Below are 27,665 nucleotides of genomic sequence, written 5' to 3' on the forward strand. Positions count from 1 at the left end.
GGAAGGGGGGTCGGGGGGGGGCTCAGCCCGCTGTGAACTTTGGCTGCGGGCTCTGCCCCGGCACAGGGGGAGGAGCGGCCGTGGCCCCCCCGGCTCAGACGGCCTTTGCCACCGCAGCCGGAGCAGCGCCCGGAGCCCGCTGCCCCACCGGAGGTAGGGGGGGGTCGGTGTGGGGGCGCTCTGCTCTGCACCCCGAGCTGGGCTGGGGGGGGTCAGGCAGGCTGGGGCCACAGCAGCCCCCGCCGGGGGGTCTGTCGGGTCTCGTGTGCGCCGAAGGCTGGGCTGGGTGGGGGGGCTGCTGCCCACTCCTGGCCCTCACCCGGCTCCGTGGACCCAGGGCAGACATGGGGTGCCCCCCTGGCGCCCCAGGGTAGGATGGTGGGGGGGTGGGGGTGTCACTCTGGACCCCCCTCCCATCCCCAGTGGGTTCATAACCCCTGGCCAGCACCTGCTGCTGGGAGCAGTGGGGTACCCTGACACCCTCCTCCCCAAAACCTGGCTTCTGGAGCGGGGGGAACAACCCCCCCAGGGCTGCCTTATCGGGGGGGGGGGGCGGATTTGGGGGGGTCCCAGAGGCAGTGGTGATGGTCACCTCTCCGCGGGGGTCAGGAGCAGAGGGCACCTGGGGTCATCCCTGCCCTGGGAGGGGGACGGGGTTAAGCTGGGGCAGGGGGGGGAGCAGCTGGGACACCCCCCCGCACACACACCGTTCCCCCCCCCCCCCCGGTGCCACCCCGCAGGCGCTGGGTCCCTGCCAGGTGCTGACGCGCTGCCCGGCTAATCCGCGGCACGGCCGGCCTGCGCCAGCGGGAGGGAGGTCGGTGGGACACTCGGGGGGGGGGGGTGACGGTGTGGGGGGAGGCAGGGGGGGCTCAGCATGGTGTAGGGTGCTCACCCCCACCCCGGAGGGGGACACACCACCCCCAGGGTCCCCCACAGCACGTGGGCACAGACCAAGGCCCAGCGGGACTCACTCCAAGCTGGGGTCAAGCTGTGCCCCCCCCATTCTTCCACTATCCACCTGGGGGGGGAGGGTCTGCCCCCCATGTGTGGGGCAGGGTACACGGTGCGGGGGGTTCCCCTGCACGGGACGCGGTGCCTTTGACTCGTGGCACAGGGGTCGGCGTGGCGGGGTGTGCCAGGGGGTCCGTCTCCCACCACCACCGCCCCCCACCCCCTGCAGACCCCCCCCCCCCCGCCATGTGGCTGTACGCGGTGCTGTTGGCGCTGGGCTGGGCACTGGGCTGGCTGCTGCGGGACCGGCGCACGCTGCCCGCTGGCACCGACCGGCACGTCTTCATCACCGGCTGCGACAGCGGCTTCGGCAACCTGCTGGCGCGGCGGCTGGCCCGCCGGGGCTACCGCGTGCTGGCCGCGTGCCTCACGCCACGTGGCGCCGAGGGGCTGCAGCGGGCAGGGGCAGGGGGGCACCTCCGCACCACCCTGCTCGACGTCACCTGCTCCGACAGCATCCGCAGGGCCGTGGAGTGGGTGCGGGAGGAGGTGGGCGAGAAAGGTGAGGGGTGGGGGGGTCCCGAGGGAGATGCTACGGGGCAGGATGAGACCTGGGGGGGTGCTGAGGGGTGCGATGGGGGTCCCAGGGGAGGTGCTGTGATGCTATGGGGCAGGATGGGACCCAGCAGAGGTGCTGAGGGGCAGGATGGGACCTGGGAGGTGCTGAGGGGTGAGGTGGGGTCCCAGGGGAGGTGCCATGGGACAGGATGGGACTTGGGGGTGCTGAGGGGTGAGATGGGGTCCTGGTGGGGTGCTATGGGGCAGGATAGGAGCTGGGGGGGGGGCTGCTGAGAGGCAGGATGGGACCCGGGGGGGGTGCTGGGGGGCATGACGGGGTCCCCCCAGGGGCTGGTAAGGAGCAGGACGGGTGGTCCTGGGAGAGGTGCTGTAGGGTCCCAGCCCGGGACACTATGGGGCACGGCAGGGAGCTCCATGGAGGGGCTCTGGGGCAGGACGGGGGGTCCCAGAGTGGTGCTGGGGGGCAGGACTGGGGGTCCCTGATGAGGCCTTGGGGCAGGGGGTCCCACCAGGGTGTCCCCAGGCGAAGGGTGAGGGTGCTCGGGGGGAGGTGGGACCCCTGGAGAGGGGCTGTGTGGTGGGGCGGGGGGTCCCCCCCAGTGCACAACAGGGACACGACGGGGGTCCCGGGGCAGTGCTATGGGGCAGGGGCACCCCTGCCCGTCCCCGTCCCCTGTGTCCCCCCCCAAAGGTCTCTTCGGGCTGGTGAACAACGCGGGGGTGGCCAACCCCATCGGCCCCACGGAGTGGATGGCGGTGGAGGATTACCGGCAGGTCATGGCCGTCAACACCTTCGGCGCCATCGAGGTGACGCTGCGGCTGCTGCCGCTGCTCAAGCGGGCGCGCGGCCGCGTGGTCAACACCTCCAGCGTCCTGGGCCGCCTCGCCGCCAACGGCGGCGGCTACTGCCTCTCCAAGTACTGCATCGAAGCCTTCTCCGACAGCCTCCGGTGGGTGCCGGGGAGTGACCCCCATCCCCAAAAAAACCAGTCCCCCCCCACCACCACCAGCCCCGTCTGGCATCCCGCAGGCGCGACATGTACCACTTCGGGGTGAAGGTGAGCGTGGTGGAGCCCGGCTTCTTCAAGACGGCGGTGACCAACCTGGAGAGCATCGAGGCGTCGCTGCGGCAGCTCTGGGACCGGTTGGCGCCGGAGACGCGGCTCAGCTACGGCGAGGAGTTCTTCCACAAGTGTGAGTGGCCGTGCCTCAGTTTCCCCTTCCGCTGCCAGCCCCCGCCTGACCCCCACCCCTCCACCCCTCTTCCACCACCACCACCACCGCAGACCTGAGGGTGCAGCGGCTCATCATGAACGTCATCTGCGACGCCGACCTGAGCAAGGTGACGCGCTGCATGGAGCACGCGCTGACCGCGCGCCACCCGCGCACCCGCTACAGCGCCGGCTGGGATGCCAAGCTGCTCTGGCTGCCCGCCTCCTACCTGCCCGCCTGCCTCGTCGACTTCGCCCTGGCCACCATCCTGCCCAAGCCGGCCCACCGTGCCCGCTAGCGCCCCGCTGCGCCCACCAGCCCCCCCAACGGGGCTGTGAGACCCCCCCCACCCACCCACCCACCCAGCGCTGCGAATAAACCGGTGCCGTGCAAAGCGCTCGTCCCTGCGCCAGGGCCGGACCGGGTGCCCGCGTGGCTCCGGGGACCGTTGGTGGCACATGGAGACCCCAGTCCCGGGGGGCGGACAGCTTCCAGGGCCCACGGGGACACCGATGCCACCACTGCCGCCCCCGGGGTCCCACTGACCGGGGTGCTCACACCGAGGCCACGTGCTGCCCCCTCCCCATTATTCCCAGTGGGACCAGCCCCTTCCTGGCAGGTTCCAGCCACAGCAGCACCCAAGGGACCCCCACCCACGAGAGACCCCAGCCCACCCCCAGCCTGGGGGGCGCAGGGGACACACGCGGCTCTACAGAAGCTTTTCTTTTTATTTCCAAACCTGGGGACGCCCCCCCGGCCCCCGCCGCCACATGGGGGGGGTCCAATGCAGTGACCCCCTGGGGGGGGGGTTTAGCATGTGGGACCCTACCCCAGAGCAGCTGGCAGAGGGCAGCAAGCAGGGCCAGCCCCTGGAGCCCCCCTCAGTGGGTGGTTGTGGGGAGGGGGCCACGGTGCCCACCGGGGGCTACATGACCTCGTAGCCGCTGCGGATGCCCTTCATCAGGCAGCAGGCGAAGATGATGCCCAGGATCTGGGAAGGGAGAGGGGAGGGGGGGTTGGTCCCCATCCTGCACGGCCCCATACATGGCGGGGGGGGCTCAGCCCAACCCGGGGGGGCTCAGCCCCACGTCCTACCTCGAAGAAGGCGATGCCCAGTGCGACGGCGGCCACGATGAGGATGTTCTTCTTCATCCAGGCCTCGATGCTCGGGAGGCAGCCCTGGGCGGGAGGGGTGAGCAGGGGGGGCTCAGGGGGCAGCCAGACCCCTGGGACATGGCGGGGGGGTCGGGGGGGGGTCTCACCTTCTCGTAGATGGTGGAGGCGGTGGGGTGGACGTTGCAGGACGTGGTGTTGGTGCGGCAGCAGGACCGCGGCACCGTGTCGTTGGACTTGAACGGCTCGACGGTGGCCCAGTCCGTGTAGTTGTTGACCCCACAGCAGGAGAACTGGGAGGGGGGGCACAGAGAACAACCCCAAGGGGTCATGGGGGGGCCAAATCCCCCCCCAGCCCCCCCCAGCCCCGTTACTCACATCCCTCTGGAGCTCATCCATCGCCTCCGTCGAGGGCTCATCCTGCCCGTACTTGTGCACCGCGTCCCACAGCCCCTCCTCCAGCGCCGAGTGGACCTGGGGGGGGGGTCAGAGAGTTGGGGGGGGGGGGTCAGAGAGTGGGGGGGGGGGCCCATAGCACCTGGGTGGCTCCCCACCCCCTCCCCAGGCATCCTCACCTTGTCCTTGAAGACGTATCCGGCGATGGCGGCGGCAACCTCCACCAGGAAGATGATGCTGAGCAGGACGGCGAACTGGGGAGGGACGAGGCGGGGGGGTCAGGGTGGGGGGGGTCAGGGTCGGGGGGGTGAGGGGGGGTCAGGGTGGGAGGGTGAGGGGGGGGTCAGGGCGCTCACCGTGGTCACCATGCAGTAACTCTCCTTCCAGGCGCCGCAGCAGCCGAAGAAGGAGATGAAGAAGATGAGGATGCCCAGCACCAGGATGGCGACGGGGGTGCCAGCGGCGGAGGCGCGGCTGCCGGGCAGCCCCTCACCCAGCGCCAGGCGGCCGTAGATGCCCAGGGCGATGAGCGCCACGCCGCACACCTGGGGGGCACAGCGAGGGGGGGGTCCCACGGGGCCGAGACCCCCCCCGCGCCCAGGGGCTCAGCACCCTCCTGTTGCCGGGGGGCTCGAGCAGCTCCGGGGTTGGTATCAGACTGGGGTGACGGGGCGGGGGGTGGGTGGGGGATCTTGTCTGGCCCCCCCAGTGGTGTCCCCATGGGGGGGTCCCCGGTCCTGCCCCACGGCGGGACACTGCTCCCCGCTGCGGTGACGGGGGGGCCACGCTGGCGGCCGCGGGGACGCCAGGAAGTCCGTCCTTCCGGCCACGGCCAGAGGCCTCGGAGGGGGGACCCGGGGCCACCCCCCCCCCCCATCTGGGGGGGTCACGGGCGGATCGGGGGGTGCCAGGGCACATGCCACGTCCCACAGGAAACAGGACACCCGTGGCTCTTCCCGACACCGCGGCACGAGTGGGTCTGTCCCACCCCACCTCTGGCACCCCCACCCCGGCCTCAGTTTCCCCGTGGCAGTGGGGACCCCCCCGGTCCCCCCCCCGGCTGCCGCCAGCCCTGTTTGCTCGCTGGGTGTGGGTAAACAGAGCGCGGCCCGGCCGCCCGCTGCACAAACAGTGGTGGCGGTGGGCGCCGGGGGGCTGTGCCCGTGTCCCCGTCCTGTACCCCCCCGGCTGGCAGGTGGCCCGAGCCCCACCCGCGGCCCTCAAGGGGTGACTCAGCCCAGCAGGATCAGGCTCGGGACCGGGACGAGTCACTCCCTGCGTGGGGGGGGACAGGATGACGGCCGGGAAGGCGCTGGCCCCCCCCGTTCTGCCCCCCCCCACACCCCACTACGGCCGTTGGGCTCCTCTTTCCTCACCCCGACTTCCCCAAAACCACATGCCGCCCATGCGCGGGGACCCCGGCTGGGGCAGTGGGGAGCCCTGGGGCCTGGGAGGGACGTGGCCACCCACGGGATCCCCACCTCGACCTCGGGGCTCAGCTTCCCTTGGCCAGGGTGTGCCAGCCTCACCCTGCCCAGCTCGTTACCCCTGGAACCTACTGATGGCGATGTGCGGCTGCAGAGCTGCCTGGTGCCAGGCTTCTCCCAGAACGGGCCGTCTCGCTCCTCTGCCCCCCCCAGCACCCGATGAGGCCCCCCCAGACAGCAGCCCCACCCCTAGGCAGCAGGGGCCCCCCCTCGACCCCCAACTCAGGGCCTGCAGAGCGCAAAGTGGGGGGGTCAAAGCAGTCATATGGGGGGGGGGGCTGCCATCAGGGGGGAGGCAAGACGGAGATGGGGGGGGCTCCTGCCTGCCATGGGGCTGGGGCGGGCCCACCCCCGGGGCGGGGGGCACGGCGGGGAAGGGCCCGTCTGCCCGGTTCTACCGGCCCCGGGCCCGCTCCCCGGTCCCTCCCGGTTCCCCCCCCCGACCCCGCACTCACCCAGAAGATGAAGTTGAAGATAAAAACCAGGAACTTCACGCATTTCATCCCGCCCTCGACCGCCATGGCCCGTCCTGCGGGAGCCGCCGCTTCAGCCCCCGGTCCCGGTCCCGGCACCGGTCCCGGTCCCCGAGTTCCGCCGTTCCCACCCCGCTCCCGGTGCTTCTCCACCCCCGTCCCCTCCTCGAATCCCGCTTCTCGTCCCGAGCCCCGGCGTCCCGGGAGCGCTCCCGGTGAGCTCCCCACCCGGTCCCGCTCCCGGTTCCGCTCCCGGTCGCGGGGACCGCGACCGGGAGCGGAACCGGGAACGGGAGCGGGACCGGGAGGAGAACCGGGAGCGGAACCGGGGCCACCCCCCCGCCCCGGGCGCTCACCGGCGCCGCTGCTCCGCCGCCCGTTCCGTGCGCTCCGGGATCATGTGATGGGGCTGGGGCGAGTCAACAGGAAACCCCGGGACCGCCCCGGGGACCGCCCCACACCCCCCCCCCCCACCCCCACCCCCCCTTTCCCCCCGTTATGGGTCTCGCCCCATCGATCCCCGGGACAGAACGGACACGCGGGTGCGGGGACGGTTTAATGGTACCGGAGCCACCGGGCCCGCGACGAGGTGAGTCGCGATGGGGTGGGGGGGGGGTGGTCCTGGCACCCAGAGGTCCCACCCTGTCCCGCACCCCGGGGACTGAGGCCTCGTCTCCGGGGGTCCCGGCTGCCCCCGGTCTCAGGGACTCTGTGTCCCTTGGTCCTTGTCACCCCACACCCAGCACCCTGGGGTCCCAGACACCCCACACACCCTGCACCCCGGGGTCCCAGACACCCCATAACCTGCACCCCGGGGTCCCATCTACCCCACACGCAGCACCCCGGGGTCCCAGACACCCCATAACCTGCACCCTGGGGTCCCATCTACCCCACACCCAGCACCCCGGGGTCCCAGACACCCCACACCCTGCACCCCGGGGTCCCATCTACCCCACACCCAGCACCCTGGGGTCCCATCTACCCCACACCCTGCACCCCGGGGTCCCAGACACCCTGTAACCTGCACCCCGGGGTCCTGGCCACCCTGGTCCCCGCCACCCCATACCCTGCACCCCAGGGTCATGGTCACCCTGCTCCTGGCCACCCCATACCCTTCACCCTAGGGTCCCTGTCAGCCCATACCCTACACCTCAGGGTCCCAGCCACCCCACACCCTGCACCCCGGGGTCCCAGCCACCCTGTGCCCCTTGGTCCCTGCCACCCCGTGTCCTGCACCCCAGTGTCCCGGCCACCCTGCTCCCAGCCACCCCATGCCCTTGACCCCGAGGGTCCCAGCCCCACCCCATTGCCCTTGACCCGGGGTCCCGGCGGCGGGGGGCTCACAGCCCTGGCACGGTGGCCAGCGCGGCCAGCACGGCCTCCAGATGCCGGGGGTGCGCGTAGGCCACGAGGCCCCCCCGGTTCGCCCAGCGCTCGGCCCCCACCGCCCCCTCCGCCGGGCAGTTGTAGACCAGCTCGGGGGGGGGCCCGGTGTCCCCTGCCCGCCGTGCCCGCAGGGCCCCCGCTAAGGCCACCGTGCCCCCGCCCAGGGCCCGCAGGATGGCATGGGGGGCGCAGGCGTCCCAGGCGAAGGTGCTCCCCTCGGAGAGGACGTAGGCGTCCGCCAGCCCCAGGATGACGCAGAGCATCTTGTATCCGGCACCGGCGGCGAACCGCAGCCCGTCACCGCAGAGGGGGCCCAGGGCCCCCCGCACCGCCTCCCCCTCCGCCCGGCTCAGCACCACGCGGGGCACGGGGCGCGGCGGCGGGGGGCTCAGCGAGCTCAGCCGCGTGTCCCCGTACGCGACGCCCCAGTGGTACCTCCCCTGCCACCTGTGGGGAGGGGGGCACCCTGAGCCCAGACCCCACCGAGGGTCCCCGGCCTCCCTCTGGGGGTGGGATCCGGCTGTGCCCCCCGGTGCTGCCCCCGGCACCGGTACCTGCGGGTCAGGGGGTCCCGGCGGAAGAAGGGCTCGTTGATGACGCCCAGGACTGGGCAGCCGGTGCGCCGGTCATAGGCCCCGATGAGCACCAGCGCCGAGCACAGCCCCCCTGGGGCGATGCCGTCGATGGGGGTCACGTCCTCGCGCCCACCGATGTACTCGTTGGTGGAGTCTGCGGGCGCAGCCGAGTTTGCAGGGGCTCAACCGCGGCGTGTGCTGGAGGATCCCCCCAACCCACCCTCTCCCAGCACCCCCTCACCGATGGGGTCTATCCAGATGGCCAGGTCCTGGGGGGGCACGCTGAGCACCACGCCAGCCAACGCCGCGTCCCCCAGTGCCACGTCCCGGTGCACGGCCTCCGCCAGCAGCTCGGCGGCCGCCCGCTCGGGCTCCAGCACGGAGAGCAGCAGGGCCGCGGTGTCTCCCGGCGTGGCGCACACCTTCACCGTCACCGTCTCCCCTGCCGGCACCCCGACATCAGCCACGGCCCCGCGGCCCCCGGTGTTGGTTTTGGGGGGGTGGGGGCTCCCCCGGGACTCACCCTGCACGTTCTGGAACTCGTTGGACTCCTCGCCATGGATGTGGCCCCGCAGCTCGGGGAACTGGGGGGGACGTAGCGGCTCGGCAGCGGCACAGGGGGACACGGGGGTACCCTGGGGACCCCCCCCCATCCCGTCCCTACCTCCTTCCCCAGGTCATGCTTGATGACCTCCTGGATGAGGACGTCCGCCAGCGTCTTGAAGTCCTGCAGGAACCTCCTGTTCCTCTCGGCCCCCGTCTTCTCGGCCACCAGCAGCTGGAAGAGGGGCTCCTCACCCCGGCACAGCCGGGCGACGTGCGCCGCCTTCTCCGAGGCGCCCACCAGCGCCTGCAGCAGCCCCGCCATGGCCGGGGCTGGGGGGGCCGTGGCACTCAGGGTGGGCACAGCCACCTCCCCGCTCCCAGCGCGGCCCCCACGGCCCCGCGCGTCCAGCCCCTGGTTGTCGGTGCGGGCAGCGGGCAGCGGGCAGCGGGCAGCGGGCAGTGGGCAGCAGGCAGGGTCACATCCTGCCCGGCTCAGGCCCCAGGGTGGGGATGTGGCTAAAATTATGCCACCCGGCTGCCAGAGGCCACCGCCTGGGGGTGGGGATGTGGCTGTGGGGACGTGGGGCATGGGGACATGGGATGTGGGGACGTGGGGACGTGGGGACATGGGATGTGGGGACATGGGGACATGGGGATGTGGGACATGGGATGTGGGACATGGGGACATGGGGACATGAGGACGTGGGGACATGGGGACGTGGGGACATGGGGACATGGGATGTGGGGACGTGGGGACATGGGACGTGGGGACGTGGGACGTGGGACATGGGGATGTGGGATGTGGGAGGTGGGACGTGGGACATGGGGACATGAGGACGTGGGGACATGGGGACGTGGCGATGTGGGGACACGGACACGTGGGGCCGTGGGGCCGTGCCCAGCCAAGGACGTGGCCCCACCGTGGCGTTTCCGCGGGGGGGGAGGACAGTCCCGCGTGGGGGAGGAAGCAGCCGGGGTTTGGGGAGGGTCCCCGCTGCCCCCCCGGAGAGGTGCGGGGCGATGGGGCCGCGCACCCCCCCGAGCAGCGCAGCCCCCCCGGGGCGGGGCCACGCGGGACACCCCCCTCCCACCCCCCCTTCCCCCCGCGGAGGGGCCCCCACCAGCCCGCCCCGCGGGGGGTCCCAAGGACCCGCGGGAGCCACTCGCCCACACCCCCCCCCCGCCGTTGCCGCTGCCGTTACCGGGGCCGGTGCCGCTGACAGCTCCTGCGGGGCGGCCCGTGGGGCGGGGCCGGCGGGGACACGTCACGCCGCGCATTAACCCCCTCGGCCCCGCAGCCCCGCGAGCGGGGGAACCCCGGTGGGCGGGGGGGGGGGGATGCGCGCGTCCGAGGGACCCCGGTGCGCGAGGAAAGGGAGGGGGACAAGACACGGGGGACCCCCGGTGTCGGGGCTCCGAGCGCCGCCTCCCGCTTCCGCTTCTCGTCCCCGGGCCGGTAACAGCGGGGCGCGCTGATGCTGTCGCCGCGGGGAACCCCCCTCCGCCCCGCCATCCCCCCGCACCGGGACGCGGCGGGTCGGTAACGGCAGGTAACTCCGCCACTTCCCCGGGGACCCTCGACCGTGCCGGTGCTCCGGTCCCTCCCCGCGCCGCGCGGTGGCGCCCTCGCCCCGGCGCTGCGGCCTCGCTCCGGTTTTACCGGCTCCCGGTGTGCACGCGCCCGCTCCGGAGCGACTCCGCGGCGACCTCCCCGCCCCCCCCCCCCCCTAACCGGGATGATGCTGTTGCCCCACTCACCCACCGCGCACCGGGAGGGGGGTTAACGGCACCGTTTCCCCCCCCCACGTCCCATCTCTCCCCCGTCCCCCGCCCCGCCACACCGGCTTTCCCCATCGCTTTTACCGGACATCCCCCCCCCCCCCGCCTCCCGCAGCTTTCCGGTCACCTCCCGCCGCACCGGGAGCGGAGCCGGGAGCGGCGGCGCTTCCCTCTTGCCCTCTCCATGGTTCTGATGGCGGCGGCACCGGGTGCGGGGTGGGAAGACACCGGAGGAGACCGGAGCGGCGGAGCGGGGGGGTGATATGGATACGCGCATCCCCGGTCCACCGGGATCCAACTCCCGGCAAGTGCGGCGGGGCCGGGCGTTCGCCCGGCCCCGCCGCACTTGCCGGGAGTTGGATCCCGCCGCAACCGGAGAGAGAATAGAAAAAAACGGGGGGGATGTCGGCCCGAACCGACCGTTCGGGGCCGTTACCGGTGCTCGGGGGGGGTCGGGGGCGGCGGGGCCGTTGCCGGTGCTCGGGGGGCCGGCGGCGGCTGGTGACAAACCCGTGCCAGAACCTCTTTTGTGCGCCCGCAGCCAATCAAGGCCGCTGACGACACACTTCTCTTGGGGTATAAAACCCCGGGGCCGCCGCCACCGCCGCTTTTTTCTTCACCCCCCCCCCTTTTTTTTTTTTTTTTTTCCCTTCCTCCATTCCCCCCCCCCTTTTTTTTTTTTTTTTTTTTTTTTTTTTTTTTCCCCCTCTCCCCCGGTTCACACTTCACCGCCCCCCCGACCACTTCCCCGCCCCTCCGCCACCGTTACCGCCTTCCCCCCTCTTCCGCGCCCCTTTACGCGTTGGCGGTGGAAGCGGGGCCGGGGGGGGGGAAAAAATAACCGGCCCGGTTAGGAAAGCTTTCCCGGTATGGCCCCGGTATTGCTGTGGTCGCTGGTTTCGGTGTTGCTGACGGTGGGAGCGGGGGGGTCGGCGGAGGCGCAGCCCCCCGCCTCCGAGCCCGCCTGCCCCGTGTGCCTGTGGCGGCGGCACAGCAAAGAGCTGCGGCTGGAGAGCATCAAGTCGCAGATCCTGAGCAAACTGCGGCTGAAGGAAGCGCCCAACATCACCCGCGAGGTGGTGAAGCAGCTGCTGCCAAAGGCGCCGCCGCTCCAGCAGCTCCTCGACCTCCACGACTTCCAGGGGGACTCGCTGCAGCACGACGAGTACCTGGAGGAGGACGAGTACCACGCCACGACCGAGACCGTCATCAGCATGGCCCAGGAAAGTCAGTGCCGCCTTTGTTCCGCCCCGCCGCCGCCGCCGCAAACTTCGCCGGCGGACTCACCCCCCCCCTCCCCAACCCCGCACCCCAACCCCGAGCTCTCGCCCACCCCCCCCCCCCCCCCAACCCTCACCCTATTGCCTTCCCGCACCACCCCCCCGCCCCGTGCACCCCGGGGTGCTCCCTTCTTCCCTGCGCGCCCCCCTCCCGGTCCTCCCCCGGTCGCTCGGTTCCCCCCCCCCCCCCCCCCGCCCCGGTACGCTGCGGGCTCCCCGGTTCGCCCCGCGCTTGGCCCCCGCCCGCTCTCTCCCCCCCCCGCCCCGGGGTGGCTCCGGGAGAGTCCCGGGGGGATGCACCGCGCTGCGGGGGGACGCGGGGACATCGCGGGGACGGGACAGCCCGGCCGGCAGCCGGTACGGGGCACCGGGAGCGGGGAGACGGGACTGGGAATGGCTGCCGGTGCTGGGACCTGGTGGCAGGTACTGGGACATGGGGCTGGGGACAGGGACCTGGCACTGCGGACTGGGACCAGGCAGTGGGGACTGAGACGTGGAACTGGCACCTGGGACTCGAGATTGGGGACCTGGAACTGGGGACTGGGACCAGGCACTGTAGACTGGGACCTCGGACCTGGCAGCGGGAACTGGGATGTGGGACTGGGACTCAGGATGGAGACCTGGGACTGGGGACTGGGATGTGAGACTGGGGGCTGGGACCTGGCAGTGGGGACAGGGACATGGGACTGGGTACAGGGACAGGGAACAGGGGACAGGGATATGGAACTGGGGACAGGGACCTGACACTGTGGGCTGGGAGCTGGCAGTAGGGATTGGAATGTGGAACTGGGACGTGGGACTCAGGACAGGGACCTGGGACTGGGCACTGGGACCAGGCTCTACAGACTGGGACCTGGGAGCTGGCAGTGGGGACTGGGATGTAGAACTGGGACCTGGGACTCAGGACTGGGACGTGGAACTGGGGACTGGGACTCAGTGCTTGAGGCTGGGACCCAGCACTGGCACCAGTGAGTTGTGGGACTGGGCACTGGCAGTAGGTGCCAGGATGCAGCGCTGGCACCAGCCTGAGCACCGACACTGTTTCCTGGGACCTGGCACTGTGGGCTGGCACCTGGCACCAGCACCAGCACTGGGACCAGACTGGGGACACGGTAACCTCTGGGTCCCAGGGCCTCACCGGGTGCCAGGTGCCAGTGCTCACCCCCTGCCCTGGCATGTGGCGGGGTGACGGTGGGGTTGACGGCAGGGTGACAACAAGGTGATGGCAGGGTGGTGGTACGGTGATGGCAGGGTGACAACAGGGTGGCAGCAGGGTGACGGTAAGGTGACGGTAGGGTGACGGTAGGGTGGCAGCAGGTCGTGCGGGGGACACACAGGCTCCTGCCCGGGGCCTGCCCGCAGCCGTCACGGTGAGGGGCTGCGGAGGGGGCTCCAGCCGGGGTCCCCGGTGGGGAGGGGACAGGGGAACGGGGGCTTTGCTGCGACACGGCTCCGTCTGTCCGTCCGTCTGTGCGTGGGCGAGGAGGGGGCGAGCGATGGGGCTCCGGGGCAGCTGCGCCCCCGCACCGCTCCGTGCCTCAGTTTCCCCCGGTGCCAGCACAGTGCTACATGTCCCGACCCCCCCCTTCCCCGGCTCCACCTGCTCCGGACGAGGCTGCGGGACCCCGGGGGGGGGGGCCGGGTGTGAAGGGCGAGCGGAAGGGAGGGAAGTGTGAGGCGCTGCCCCCCCCCGCAGCCCCCCGACGAATTTCCTTCCCAGGCATTAATAGACTCGGGCGGCTTTGAAATTTTATTACCCATAAAATTGACAACACGCTGGGGTTTTCCTCCCCGCGCCGCGGTAACGCTCGCTGCCCCCGGGCCCCCCCCCCCCCCGCCCCTTAACAGCTCGGGGGCCCCCAAAATAAATACCAGAGGGCGGCCCTCCTCCCGCCGGCCCGCTCCGGGGGTCCCGCAGCCCCGGCCCCGCAGCCGGATGCGCCGAGGGGTGCCATGGGGGGGCGGGGGGGTCCGACCTGCCCCGGCCGCGGCTGCTCCGTTATTATTATGATTTTTTTTTTTTTCCGCCCCCCTCGCCCCACCCGGGCAATTGTTGGGGTTTTATGGTTCCTGAACAGAAGGAGGGAAAGGGCTTTATAGGCGGCAGAGCCATAAAGCTCTCGGGTTCCCCCCGGCCGCCCCCCCCTCGTTAATCCCAAGCCCGCACCCCCACCCCCCCGTTTTTTTTTTTAACTGCAGAAGGAACCCGGGAAGGTTAATTGGGTCCTAAAGCCATTTAAGGGCTACCCGTGACCCCCGCGACCTGTGTGGTGGAGGGACCTTAATGAGGGGCGGCGGGGGGGGTGCCCGGGGGGGGTCGGACCGGGCACGGGTCGGGGCAAGGGGCTGGGGGGGGCCGGGGGCCGCTCGTGCCACCCGCTGCCCTGCCACGGCCAGAGCCGCTCAAGGTCAGGGGGACACAGGGACATGGGGACGGGGGGGCAAGGGGACAGGGGGACAGGGGGATATGGGGACAGAGGGACAGGGGGACAGAAGGGACAGGGGACATGGGGACACCGCCGAGCCACCGCTGGCACATGGGGCATGGGGGGGTCCTCAGGGTGCTCGGACCCGGGGGGGTCCCCCGTGGCACGCAAGGGGTTAATGGGGCAGAAGTGGGAGCCCCAAATCCGGGCCCGGTGAGAACAAAGAGCCAGGGCGAGGTGGGGGGGGGGCTGGGGGGGTCTCGGGGCCGCCCCCCTCCCCACGGCACATACTCAGCTGTGGCCGATGTCCCGGTAACCTTTATCCCCCGTTGCCGGAGCGACGGGATGAGCATCGTGGCACCGCACAGCCCCGTGCCAGGAGCCGCCGGCGTGGCAGAGCCCCCCCCGGCGGGACACCCCCCCCCCACACACACACCCCTGCTAGCCCCCAGGGCCACGGACTCCCCCCGACCCCCGGGAATACCAGGCTGAGTGCCAGGAGGGTCAGCGGTGCCACTGGTGCTGCCGGTACGATGGCGAGGGGCTTCGGTGGCGGCTCTCAGGGACCCGCACCGGCTCCAGCGCCGCTTTGGCATCCCTCACCTGGAGACCCTACAAAAACAACCCCACTGGCACCGTCCCGGCCGCGGACCCTGCCACGGTGAGCCCGGAGCAAACTGGCACCACGTCACCGAAGGCCACCGGCACTGTGGGGCACCCAGAGCTCCCAAGGCACCCACCGGGATCCCAAGGGGGTCCCAAGCCCTGCCAAGGGGCTGGGGGGGCCACCACCTGCCCTGAGTTGGGAGCCAGGGGGGTCCCAGCGTGGCTTCGAGCGTTCGGGCAGAGCTGGAGGAGGGGGTCAACTCTCCCCAGGGGGGGGTCCCAGGGGATCGCGGGTTTAATCGGGGGCTTGTGCGCAGCAAATTGCTGGGAGGGGTTTGGGCGGCCGGGTGCCCGCGGCCCCCCCCGGCCCCTGTCACTTTGGTTTATGTGCGGCGCGGCGGGGGGCTGGATGGCATCCCCGGGGCGGGGGCCGGTGTCGTGACCCCCATGTGTTCGGGGAGGCCTCGCGCAGCAAATGGCCCCCGCGCTGCAGCTGGGTGCTATTAAACCTGACCGGTGCGTGGCCGGGGAGGGGGCTGCGGGGGGGGGGACATTCCCAGCTCAATTTGACACAGATGTTGGCCGAGCATGGAGGGCCGGCGCGGGGCCGGCTGCCGGGGGGCCGGGAGAGGGCGGCCGGGGGACCCCCCGCTCCACGGGTGTCGTGGCAACCGGCGCGGGGGTCCCCGTCCCCCACCGTGGCCGCTCGTCTTCACCATCTCTGGGAGCGTCACCCGCGGGCACGACCCCTGGGGTCCCGGTGAAGCATCCCCCGGCCGCTTCGCCGAGGCTGGCAGAGGTGGGGGGCTGCCCCGAAAACGAGCCCGGGGAGGGTGGGCGGTGGGTGGGTGGGGGATGGATGTCCTCTGAGATGGGGGCCGGCTGGGCCGCCGGCGGGGAGAGCGTTGACACCCGCCTTGGTGCCGGGGACCCTCGTCAGGGCTTTGCCACATCCCCTAAACTGCGGCACCGGGTGCATTCCCGGCTCCGACGCGGGGATGTGTCGGGAACCAGCCGCCCCGGAGCAGGTGCTGCGGGGGCCGGAGCCCCCCGCCCCGCTCATCCCCCGCGGGGGATCATGAATCCCGGTGACACGGGGTCAGGGGGCAGCCGGGGACCTGATTGCGGCCGGAGGGGCGACGACCCCCGCGGCGGCCTCTGACCCGACCTTCAACTCCTAACGACCGAGGAGGAGCTCGCCCCGACCCCAGCGCGCGATGGAGGGTGGTGGTGGTGGTGGTGATGGAGGGTGGTGGTGGTGGTGATTGATGGAGAGTGGTGGTGGTGGTGATGGAGCTGGGGTGGGGGGGTCCCCAGGCCGCCCCTGACGCCTCCTTCTCCCCGCAGCGGACCCCGCGGTGCAGATCGAGGGCAACCCCCACTGCTGCTTCTTCAACTTCAGCCCCAAGATCATGTTCACGAAGGTGGTGAAGGCGCAGCTGTGGGTGTACCTGCGCCCGGTGCAGCACCCGTCCACCGTCTACCTGCAGATCCTCCGGCTGAAGCCGGTGACGGAGGAGGGCAGCCCGCCACATCCGCATCCGCTCGCTCAAGAATCGACCTCAACTCCCGCGTCGGGCACTGGCAGAGCATCGACTTCAAGCACGTGCTGCAGAACTGGTTCAAGCAGCCGCAGAACAACTGGGGCATCGAGATCAACGCCTTCGACCCCAACGGCAACGACCTGGCCGTCACCTCGCTGGGACCCGGCGCCGAAGGGCTGGTAGGTGGCCGTGCCGGGACGGGGGTCCCCGTGGGGCTCCCAGGGCTCTGAAGGGCACGGGGCTCCCAGTTGTCCCCCTGGGGAACTGGAGGGCGAGGTGGTGGTCAGCTCCGTGGGGTGGTGGCAGCTGGCGATGGCTCCATGGAACTGGTCATGGCTTCACGGGGCCAGTGACAGCTCCGTGGGGCTGGTCCCAGCTCCATCAGGGGGAGGACACCCCCGTAGAGCTGGTGACACCCCCATGGGGCTGGTGATACCTTCAGGGGGGCTGATGGCAGCTCCGTGGGGACAATGACAGCTCTGTGGGGCCAGTTATGGCTCCATGGGGCTGGTCACAGCTCCGTGGGGCTGGTGACATCCCTGTGGGGCCAGTGACATCTCCATGGGGCTGGTGGCAGCCAACGACAGCTCCCTGGGCTCAGTTATGGCTCCACAGGGATGGTCCCAGCTTCGTGGGACCAGTTACAGCTCCATGGGGACGATGACAGTTCTGTGGGGCTGGTGACACCCCATGGGGCTGGACATGCTGCTGTGGGACTGGTGATGCTGCCATGGGGCGGATTACACCCCCATGGGGCTGTGGCAGCTCTGCGTGGCCATGTGGGACCCAGGGACCCGGAACAGTGGGACCATGGGCAGTGGGACCGTGGGTGGTGGGACCGTGAGGTGGTGGGACCATGGGGTGATGGCACTGTGGGGTGGTGGCACCACATGGTGGTGGGACCGTGGGGTGATGGCACTGTGGGGTGGTGGCACCACAGGGTGGTGGGACCGTGGGGTGATGGGACTGTGGGTGGTGGGACCATGAGGTGGGGGGACCATGGAGTGATGGCACTGTGGGGTGGTGGGTCTGTGGAATGGTGGGACCATGGGTTGTGGGACCGCGGGGCGTCGGGTCAGCGCACGAGGCTCACGCTGCCCCGTCCTCCCCCCCCGCCCCAGCACCCCTTCATGGAGCTGCGGGTGCTGGAGAACAACAAGCGCTCGCGGCGGAACCTGGGGCTGGACTGCGACGAGCACTCGACCGAGTCGCGCTGCTGCCGCTACCCCCTCACCGTTGACTTCGAGGCCTTCGGTTGGGACTGGATCATCGCGCCCAAGAGATACAAAGCCAACTACTGCTCGGGCATGTGCGAGTACATGTTCATGCAGAAGTACCCGCACACCCACCTGGTGCAGCAGGCCAACCCCCCGCGGCTCCGCCGGGCCCTGCGCACCCCCACCAAGATGTCCCCCATCAACATGCTCTACTTCAACGACAAGCAGCAGATCATCTACGGCAAGATCCCGGGCATGGTGGTTGACAGATGCGGCTGCTCTTAGAGCCCGGCGGGTGCTGCCCCCCTCCCCGCCCGCCGGCAAACTCCTCTTTCCTCCACTGGTTTTGTTTTGTTTTTATTTTCCTTCCCCTTCCCCCCCAAAAAAAAAAAAAACCCCCAGTAGGAAGAATGAGCGTTGAAAGCCCTCCGGGTGTCGGGGGAAGAGAGAGGGAGAAGAACAAAACCCCACGGGGAAACGCTGCACCGACCCCGCGCTTCGACACGCATTGTGCAATAAAGCAACCGGACGGAGAAGGGAAGGGGGCGGCCGGGACCCCCCAGCACCGCTACCGCCTGCCCGTGGCACAGCACGGCACGGCATGGCATGGCACGGCACGGCACGGCATGGCAGCCAGCATGGCTCTCCACCGGACGGACGCCGAGCGGATCCCGCGTCTCCACAGCGTTTCCGGAGCAGGGATGGGGGCCGTCCCTGCCCACCCCCGCGGCCAAGGTGACATCCAAGGGTGGGTGGCCCCTGTCCCGAGCAGCCCCCGTCGCCGCAGCCCGCGCCGGATACTTTGCTGGAGCGAGGACGGCAGGATCCGGCAGCGGGATCGCCGGGGCGGCTGGGCCACGTGAGTGCCGGCGGCAGCTCCGACCCGGGAGGAAAATGTCTCCCTTCTTTAATTTATTTATTTATTAATCACCCTCCCGGCCGGCGCGTTGCTGCGGAAGGCCCTGCTCGTCCCGCTTCCTCCCTTCACGCCGCCGGCACCATCCCGGCACCCACGACCCAACGGCGGGGATGGTCCCGGAGGGGCTGCTTCAGCCCAGATCCCCCCCAGTGAGAGCCGGCACCGCCAGCATCCCCCGGGAATGGACGGCTTGAGGGGAACGGAGCAGCCGCCAACGCTTCGGATCCAGCCTTGGCATTGCCGGCAGGACGGCGGCGCTCACCCCGGTGCTGCCGGCAGGATGGCGACGGTCCGCTCCGGCACTGGAGAAGCGGTGGCTCAGGGGGTCTCCTCCGCGGGAGGGGAGGGCGGCTGCCGGCCCGGGGTTATCCGGAATTGGACGGAGGCTCCGGCTGGGGAGAAATTCCGCTACGCGGCAGATTCGCCCCCCCCGCGCGACTCGGCGTCGGGATGGTTTTCGCGTGAGAACAGGCTCCGGCTTTCCCAAGAGTTCAGCGGCCCCGGCGGCCCCGGCGGCTTTGGCGGTCCCTCTCCGCTTGCGCCGCAGCCGGAGTGATGCAATCGAGGGCCACGCCGGGTCCCCGGCCGGGAGCCGTCCCTGGCGCCAGGCGGCCGCCGACCCCACGCCAGGGTGGAACCGGCGACTCTGCCCCCGCGGACCCCGGCCCCAGCACTTATCCCGAGGGTGCCGGACGGCTCCGGCCGGGACACGCGCCTCCGTCCCTCCTTGCCCGCGGCACCGCGGGGCAAGAAGCGCCGGGGCCACGCGGGGAACGACCCCGTGGCCGCGGCTGGGCCAGCCCCGGCACGTCCGCACCCCGTGTAGCACTTAGGGACGGTGCCGGCAGCCGGGGGCCGGGAAGGCGCCGGGGGCAGAGCCGGGGGCACCCGGGATGTTTAGCACTTGTCCCCGGCTCCGCGGAGCCCAAAGCGCTTACAAGGACGAGGCCGTCCCACGGCGAGGACGCGGTGCTGGCCCGGTGGTGCCAAACCCCAGCTCTGCCAAACCCCGGTGCACCTCACCTGCGCTGAAGCACTTAGGGGCCCCTCGTGCCAGGCTCCCAGCACTGCCAGTGTCACAGCCACCGGCACCGACGTCGCTGGTCCAGTGGCTCCGGCAACGGTGGCCGCGCAGAGCCCCACCGCAAACGCCATGGGGGCTCCCAGCGCCCAGCCGGACCCCGCGGCTCCAGCTCGCGGCAGGAGCCGGAGGCGAGGGGACGGGGATGGGACCAGGGGGAACTGGCTCTCTCGGGGCCAGGGTGCCGGGGGGCTGTGCCAGGGGGGCTTCTCATAGTCACCGTCATGCCAAGGGGGCTGGGCGAGGGGCACAGCTCAGGCACCAAACACTGGTCACAACAGCCAGCTAACGGCCCCGTGCCGGTGACTTCATGGCCCAGGTCCGTGAGGCCCTGTGCCAGCACGCCGGTGGGGCGCCTGCCGGTAGGGGCGCTGCCGGTGGGTCGTTACAGCTCTCGCCACCCGTCGGATACAAGGACGGCCCGGCTGGAGGGGAACCGCGCTGAGGCACCCCCTCCCCGCCCCTCAGTGCCTTTCGGGGGGCCACGTCCTCCAAGCAGTGCCGGGTCTCACCGCGGAGCCGGTGCCTCCCGCGCCGGAGGAAGGGGCAGCCCCCCGCCTGGCGTGAGGGTTGGGGGAAGCCACTCCCGACCTGCCGAGCCAACGCCAATGCCCGCGTGGTGCTGCCCGCCCCGGCGGCGCCCGCGTGCTGCCGGAGGGGCCGGTCCTGGCGAAGTCGCCCACGGAAGCGTTTTGGCCGATCCCCGTTTCGCTTCCAGCCGGCGTCTCGCGGATTCACGGGGGCTCGTCCGGCCCCTCCGCCACCGAAACCACGCCGGACACAGCCAAGGACGCGCTGGCACGGAGTAAGCACTGTCCTGCCAGTACCAGCACCGGGCCAGTCCCACCGCGAGGCACCGGTGCGGCACAGGCACCACCGGGAGCGAAGCCACGTGCCGGGAAAGAGCCGGAAGCCACTTGGAAGGGGCTGGAAAGGGCATGGAGCCGCCGCGGCCACGGCTCCCGCTCCGGGGTCGGGGGAGCCGCGGTCTGGCCGGGGATCCGACCAGGTTCCATCTGCCCCCTCGCCCCAGCCGCTGCCCACGTGCCGGAGCCGCGTCTGACGTGGGACGGGGGTCTCGCTCCCCCTGACCCAGGACGTGGGCACCGGCCTTGAGCCCGGGGGCACGTGGCCCTTCCCCGGGCTCTGGCCGGCGACGGGGGCTTCCCGTCCGACTGGGGGGGCCACGGCAGCAACTGGGGCCTGCGACGGCGGGAGGTGCCCGGGATGGGCTCCCCGGGTTTTAAGAGCCTTGAACTGGGGGGCGGGCCAAGGCAGGTGGCACCCCCGCCCCACAAAGGGGCATCGTCCCCCCCAGTGCCAGGGGGTCTTGTGCGGTGCGGAGCCCACAGCCGGGGGTGGGGGTTCAGCTGGCCCCGGCAGCCCCCGGCACCGGGGCAGCCACGAGCACCCCGACCCCCCAGCCTGACCCCCCTAAAAGCCCCGCGGCGGGGACCCTCACCGCGGGGCGATGGTGCGGGGCAGGGGGGGGGCGGCCCCCCCAGTTTATCGTTATTATTTACGGTCCTGTGCGTAACGTCTTCGGTTATTTTTCTGTTCGTTGTTGGTTGTTTCGTTCCTCGTTCTGTGGTTCGGGGGTGGCCGGGGGGGGGGCAGGGGGTGTGTGGCCGGGGTGGGGGGGGGGCTCAGGAGGTGGGGGGGGGGGGCAGGGGGGGGCACGCGGCGGGTTCCGAATCGCACGACCGAAAAGGCCATGGTGTGTCGGAGGGGGGGTTAATCGCGCGAACCGAACACAGCACTTGAACATCAAAATAAAAAATGAAAAACAAAAAATAAATTTAAAGAAATATTTAACAAAAAAGAAATGATCAGAGTTCAGAGCTTTCGGCACCGTACTGCGCCGGCGGCACCAGGACCCCCGGCCGGTGGGGCTGGTGCCGCGTCCCCCGCGACGCCGACGTCCCCCGGGATGCTTGAGTTCGCACCGTCGGCTCAGCCCCGGCACGGGCATCACCGTGATGGAGCCGCACGGTGATGCCGGAGCTGGTGGCGAGAGGTGGCCGGAGACGGCGGCCTCGGGGATGCCGAACGTTCTGGTAAAACTTGTATGGGGCGAAACGAGGGGGGCAGGAACTGCCGGGGCGCGGAAATCACTTTGCACTATGGAAGGACGAGAATCGGCGTCACCCGCAGAGCCGGGCTGCGCCGGAGCCGTGGCAGTGGGCTGGCCAGGCGCGAGGATGGGTCTGTGCCAGGATCTGTGCCGGGATCTCTGCTGGGATCCTGTGCCGGGATCTGTGCCAGGATCTGGTGCCGGGATCTCTGCTGGATCGGTTCCGGATCTGTGCCAGGATCTGTTGCCAGGATCTCTGCGGGATCTGTGCCGGGATCTGTGCCAGGATCTGTGCCGGGATCTGTGCTGGGATCTGTGCCGGGATCTGTGCCAGGATCTCTGCTGGATCGTGCCGGGATCGTGCGGGATCTGTGCCAGGATGCTCTTCTTCGCCACCGGCTGAGACCGCCGAGGTGCCGCCGCAGCATCGGGGCACGCCTCAACAACCTCCCCCCGGCAGCCCCGGCGACAGAGGGGACCCGCGGAGGACGGGGATCGGCGGGTCCGGACCAGCCCCCGCCCCGTCCTGGCACCATCACGGCGCCTCGAGGCTGCCGCCCAACACCAACCACGTGCCTCGGTGCTCGGCCGAGCCCCCGACCCGCCAGCAAATCGCCGGAGCCCCCGGACCTGGCGGGCCACTGCGTTACACCGCGGCCTCGTTACGAAGCCCCTGGCAGTGATGCCACCCCGCACACTCCGCCAATCGCACCGGCACCCGGCAGCGGGACTGGAGGAGTGGGTGTTGCCAGCGCGGGGGACGGGACCGGGGGCACTCGCGGCTCCTCGGTCACAACCGGATCAGGAAAAGCTCCAGGAAGGAGAAGCTCCACGAGCGCCCGGTGGCGCGGTGGTGTGCAAACCACCTTTGGTCCGTGACTCGCGTGCGATGCCAAACCCACCGTGCCCACCGTGCCCGCTCCCGTCCTTGGTTCGTTGGTTGTTCTTTTTAGACTTTTTGTACAATATAAATATATGTAGCCGAAACGGAAAGAACAATGGGGAAAAAAAGAGGGAAAACTGCCGGAGAAATGCATTTTGCTTCGGTTCCTGCGCCCCGATCGCTGCCCCTCGCCCGCACCCAGCCCCTGCTGCACCAGATCCCGGGGGCGGCACTGGATCCTGGGGTGGGCAACTGAATCCCAAGGTGGGCACCAGATCCCGGGGTTGGCACCAGATCCCGGGTTTGGCACCAGACTCCCGGGGTAAGCACTGGATCCTGGGGTAGGCACTGGATCCCAGACCTGGCACTGGATCCTGGGATGGGACTGAATCCAAGGTGGGCACCAGATCCAGGTTTGGCACTGAATCCCTGGGTGGGCACCAGATCCCAGGTCAGCAACGGATCCTGGGGTCGGTACCGGATCCCAGGGTGGTCTTCGTCTGCCCACACACCCTGCACGCCCCGTCCCTGCGCCACGGCAGCCCCCCGCACCCCACTCCATCATCACCCTCCACCTCCTCCTCGGGAGCTCCGGCCTGATCGGTGGCTCCGGCCGCCCTGGGAAGCGTTCTAATGCTTCTCATTTTTCCCACGCTCCCGCTGCCGCCCGTGCGCCGCGGCCCGAGCGGGTGAGAGGGGGACGGAACCCGCCCCGACGCGTGTGCCCGGAGCCGCGCGCGGCCCATGACATTCCCGGGTTATCTCCCGGCGGGGCCAAACTGCAGCCCCCCCCGCCCCTTGTCCCCGCACTCCGGCGGCTGACACCCCCCCCAGACCTGCCCGGCGGAAACGGCCACCCCCCAATCCTGCTCCGAATCCCAGGAACGGGGTCCCCGTCCCACTGCAGACACTGGGAATGGGGTCCCCGTCCCACTGCGGATACCGGGTGGCCCATGCCCACACGGGGGTTGGTTCCACTCTTATTTCCCCCCCGAAAAAACTGCAGCAAGGCTGAGGGAACCCGGACGGGCCGAGCCCAAGGAGGGGATGGAGGCACTGGATGACACTGGGACAGGGATGGAGACACTGGGACAGGGATGGAGACACTGGACAGGGATGGAGACACCGGGACAGGGATGGAGATACTGGACAGGGATGCAGACACTGGGACAGGGATGCAGACACCGGGACAGGGATGGAGATACTGGACAGGGATGCAGACACCGGGACAGGGATGCAGACACCGGGACAGGGATGAAGACACAGGACAGGGATGAAGACACCAGGACAGGGATGAAGACACAGGACAGGGATGAAGACACCAGGGACAGGGATGGAGATACTGGACAGGATGCAGACACTGGGACAGGGATGGAGACCACGGACGGTGCCCAGGGCCAGACCAGGACCACCAGCGTCCTATGCTACGAACCCGCGTCGCCCCTGCCCTGGGCAGGAGCCCCCCCTCTCCGTTGTAAAGCTGAGATTTACGGTGGCCCCGAGTGCCGGCGGAGCCGAGAGCCGGGTCGTGGCCGTGGGGGGTGGCGGGGGTCCCTTTATGGAGCCTCATTAGGGGCCGTCAGGTATATCCGCGGAATTGTCTGCGGCTAAATTACAGCCGTGGGGGCGGGAGGAGGGCGGAGGGTCACTGCCCCCGGTCACCGGGGGGACGTTTTTGGCACAACGCGAGGTGTCCGGACACGGAGTGCGCGGCCCTCCGGTTGTCTCACAGGCCGCGGACATTCTCCCCCCCGTCAGCGGTCAGCCCGGGGATCCTGCCGGTGGCAGGCCCCCTCGGCTCTGCGTACGTGGCCGTTTCCCCGTTCTGCTCCGGCCGTCTCGAGCCCGACGTCCTCCAGGACACCGCCGGGGGTGCCGCTCCCCCCGGCCCCTCCGCACCCCCCGACTCCCGCGGCAGGTCCCGTCCGTCCCACCCACAGACCCCCGGTCCCCATCTCGGGGCGCGTCTCACCGCGGGGCCACGGGCAGCTCCGGGTCTCGGCCGCGGTGGAGGACGTGGTGCCGAGTCCCTTCAACGCCGGATCTGCTCCGGACGTGGCTCCCCATGGATGAAGCTCCCTGGGGGGGGTGTTCAGGACTCAACCGGCACCCGCAGGGTGACGTAGCGTGATGGTGGGCAATGCCCAGGCTGCCAGGGAGCCCTGGCCACAGCTCCATGACACCCCCGCCATGGCCAAGCCGCTGCTCCAGCCACTTTCCCGGAGGGGCCATGGCCTCGGGGTCCACCCAGGGGGCACCTGGCTCTGCCACCCACCCATAGGGGCTGCGTGAGGTGCGGAGGTGCCAGGGGGGTGGGGGGCTGTTTGTTTGCTTCCAAGGACAATGCCAAGAGTTTAACGAGCGTTCGCTTTTGTTCTGGCCACGTCTCCCCCAGGACCGCGGGGGCTGCACCCCACATCTCCCCCCCCGGCCATCGAGTGACTAATTCGGAGACCCGGGGGCAGGGGCTGGAGCGGGGGCACAAATTAGGACGGGGACAGCGGGATGACCACCCACAAGCTGCACCAACGACATCCTACGGCTCCGGAACCTTCCCTCTGCCGCCTAACGAGGACCGTCCTCCACCGGGCCGCACAGTGGAGATGCCACGACCGGGGTCGTTATCCGGCAAAGCGGGCACGGTCAGCCCCCCCGGCAACGGTGATGGGGCGTGGATGATGCTGCGCCACTGCGGAGGTGGCACCGCAGGTAGCGGCACGGGGACACCATGCCCGGCTCCGGGGGTTCCCCGGGAACCCGGGGGGCTCAGCCCGCGGCAGTGCCGCCACTCGACTGTCCAACCTGTGGCAGGGAACAGGAGTTGGAGGCGATGCCGAAGATTCCCGAAGCATCCCAGGCTCCGGGTCGTGGCACGTAGGACTTGAGGTGTCCCCGTCCCCCCTGTGCACATCCCGGATGAGCCGATGCCTCCGGTGCCAGGGCTGGAAGGAGGATTCCAGGGGCTGGAGGCACGGAGCCGCCCTCGCTCGTGCCGCCCGCCGCTGCAGAATTCCCTGCGGGATGGGAGCGACCGGCGGAGGAAGGTCACGGCTCGGGCTCCTCGGGGAGAAGACACGTGAGCGCGGTGAGCCCGGAGAGGAGGAGAAGGTGCCTTCGCAAGCAGTGGCCCGTGGCCACCTCCTGCCGTGGCCACCCTTCCGTGGCCACCGCCCTTCTGCCTCCCTGGAGCCCTGCGGCAGATCCAGCACGTCCCCGATCCTGCCGGATCCTGAAGCGCGGTCCTGGCAGCACCGAGCTGGAAGGGCCACGTGCCACGCTCAGGGCTCCGACGCAAGCGGAGGGTGACGGTGCCACCCCACGGTGCCGTCCCTCCTCGGGCCTCACCGGTGCTCCTCGGCTCTTTTGCCTCCCAATTTTTGTGAATTTGAACAAAAGACGTTTCCAGCCCCGCCACGGACAATCCCGGAGGGGGCAAGAAGGCCTCTGGGAGATGACGACGGGTGGCTGGAAGAAGGGCCACGTTGGCACCGGGGTGCCCGTCCTCCCCCACCGCTGCCCACCTCACCCCGCTGTGCCCGTCCCCTCCCCAGCCCTGACCTATCGTCCCACCCGAATTGACCGCCCGAGCGTCGGCTCTGAAAAGTGACTTCATGCCGAATTTCGCAACCGCTCGGCGTTACCAGCTCTCACGCCGCCAGCCCCGGCCCTCCTTTTCTTTCGCTCGCTTTCCCACACTTTCCCCCGCTCATTGTGCGCCCGCTGCTTTTTTTCTTCCCCCATTCAGCCCAAATTAGTCACGAGCAGCCCCCGGCTCGGGGAGGAAAAATAAATTAGGTGGTTTTAAAACCCAGCGCCGTCGGAGCGATTCTCCCCTCGGCCGGGAGGGGGAAGGCAGCGGGCGAAGGACGCGGCGGTTTCTACCCACCGCCCTGGCATCGCCCCGACGGGGACACGGCGTGCCCCATGTTGGTGCCGCGACGCGGGAACCTCGGAGGAGACGGCGGCGGCGAGGGATGCGGAGCGGAATGGACATGTTCGATTCACCGGACCACCAGCGGGACCCCCCACCCCAGGCAGAGGAGAGGGACCCCGGGGAGGATGATGCAGGGCTGGAGGGGCAGAAACGGGGCTGGGAACCCCCCACCGCTCCAGTTCCTGGGCCAGAGAGCGGCGGAATCGGGAGCCCGGGGTTCTGCCATCGGCTCAAGGAGAAGGCGACGGTGTCCCACCGCAGCGGTGGGAGCTGCGGCGCGTCCCATGTGCCGTGGCCAACGCTGCCGGGAGACCGGAGCCGACGGCGCAGCCCCCGGCCTCTCCTGACCCTCTGAGCTCAGGATCCGGCCACCTGTGGCCCCCGGACCCACGGCAGCCCCCGGCTCGTCCCGTCGGCTGTAACCACTGCCACGCCACCCGCGGGACTCCGAGCGAGCGGACGCGGTGAAGCCGAGTGGTACCCACGCTTCCCCCCATGTTCCAGCACCAAACAGGGGCCGTGGGGAGCAGGGAGCACCCCTTTACTGGGAGGCGGCCCCATTCCAGTTACGGCCACATCCCTGCGCCGAAGATCCGGCGCAGTGGGAAGACTTGGACGCGGCCGAAGCAGCCAGGTCGCTCTGGAAAGGCAAAGGGGGGGACACGACGACTTTGGCCGGGCTGCACGAAGTCAACGTTGGGACAACCCCCAAGCTGCTTCTCATGCCCCCCCCCCCCGACCCCCCCCACGCCGGCAGCAGCGGCGAACGCCGCGTCTCCATCTGCCGCGGCTCCCTCCCGGCGGCACGCTCCGGCCCCGAGCCTCCGCCGCCCCATGCATCAAACTGACAGGTACCGGCGCGGCCCCGGAGAAGCAATTTTATTATGAAACCGAGAACGAAACGCGGCGTCCGCCCCGGCGCTACAAAACGGTCCGAGCAAATAAACCAGCGGAGAAGATCAGGAGCCAAATAGAAAATACATCGTACAAAATCTGACATTCCAAAAAAAAAAACCAACCAAAAACCCACCCAACGATCGGAATAACATTATGACACGGGACCAGGAAGGAGCGAGGGAGTTCGAGTCACTCAGCCGCTGACGACCCCAGGACCCACGGCGTGTCCCGGATCCCGGACCCACAGCATGTCCCGGATCCCAGACCCACGGCGTGTCCCGGATCCCGGACCCATGGCATGTCC

General features: G+C 70.1%; 4 protein-coding genes across 5 annotated transcripts; 2 read left to right on the forward strand and 2 right to left on the reverse strand.

Moving 5' to 3' along the window:
- The first annotated feature begins 1,200 nt into the window (after window positions 1-1,200).
- Window positions 1,201-3,043, forward strand: RDH5 (retinol dehydrogenase 5). Its single transcript, XM_086628558.1, has 4 exons — window positions 1,201-1,516; window positions 2,225-2,483; window positions 2,564-2,727; window positions 2,820-3,043. The coding sequence occupies exons 1-4, from the start codon at window positions 1,201-1,203 to the stop codon at window positions 3,041-3,043; spliced, it is 963 nt and encodes a 320-aa protein (XP_086484684.1).
- A 503-nt stretch (window positions 3,044-3,546) lies between these two features.
- On the reverse strand, window positions 3,547-6,594 carry CD63 (CD63 molecule). 2 transcript variants are annotated; one of them, XM_086628563.1, is made up of 8 exons: window positions 6,571-6,594; window positions 6,197-6,270; window positions 4,611-4,799; window positions 4,434-4,508; window positions 4,237-4,332; window positions 4,008-4,151; window positions 3,841-3,924; window positions 3,547-3,736 (listed from the first exon to the last, which is right to left on the reverse strand). In XM_086628563.1, exons 2-8 carry the CDS (start codon window positions 6,260-6,262, stop codon window positions 3,671-3,673), a joined length of 720 nt encoding a protein of 239 aa, XP_086484689.1. In that variant the 5' UTR covers window positions 6,263-6,270; window positions 6,571-6,594; the 3' UTR covers window positions 3,547-3,670. The 2 variants fall into 2 exon arrangements, with proteins under 2 accessions (XP_086484689.1, XP_086484690.1); XM_086628564.1 differs by lacking the exon at window positions 6,571-6,594 and having other exon boundaries at window positions 6,197-6,304.
- Window positions 6,595-7,554: 960 nt separating this feature from the next.
- INPP1 (inositol polyphosphate-1-phosphatase) lies at window positions 7,555-9,043 on the reverse strand. The gene is made up of 5 exons (XM_086628557.1): window positions 8,840-9,043; window positions 8,699-8,759; window positions 8,417-8,617; window positions 8,155-8,329; window positions 7,555-8,047 (listed from the first exon to the last, which is right to left on the reverse strand). The coding sequence occupies exons 1-5, from the start codon at window positions 9,041-9,043 to the stop codon at window positions 7,555-7,557; spliced, it is 1,134 nt and encodes a 377-aa protein (XP_086484683.1).
- Window positions 9,044-10,763: 1,720 nt separating this feature from the next.
- Window positions 10,764-17,858, forward strand: GDF11 (growth differentiation factor 11). The gene is given in 6 exon segments (XM_086628493.1): window positions 10,764-10,808; window positions 11,355-11,727; window positions 16,160-16,338; window positions 16,340-16,366; window positions 16,368-16,535; window positions 17,478-17,858. Coding segments are annotated over 6 exon segments (1,173 nt in total).
- Window positions 17,859-27,665: the final 9,807 nt, after the last annotated feature.

The sequence above is a fragment of the Tauraco erythrolophus genome, chromosome 31 (assembly GCF_009769465.1).
Source record: "Tauraco erythrolophus isolate bTauEry1 chromosome 31, bTauEry1.pri, whole genome shotgun sequence".
Classification (NCBI taxonomy): domain Eukaryota; kingdom Metazoa; phylum Chordata; class Aves; order Musophagiformes; family Musophagidae; genus Tauraco; species Tauraco erythrolophus.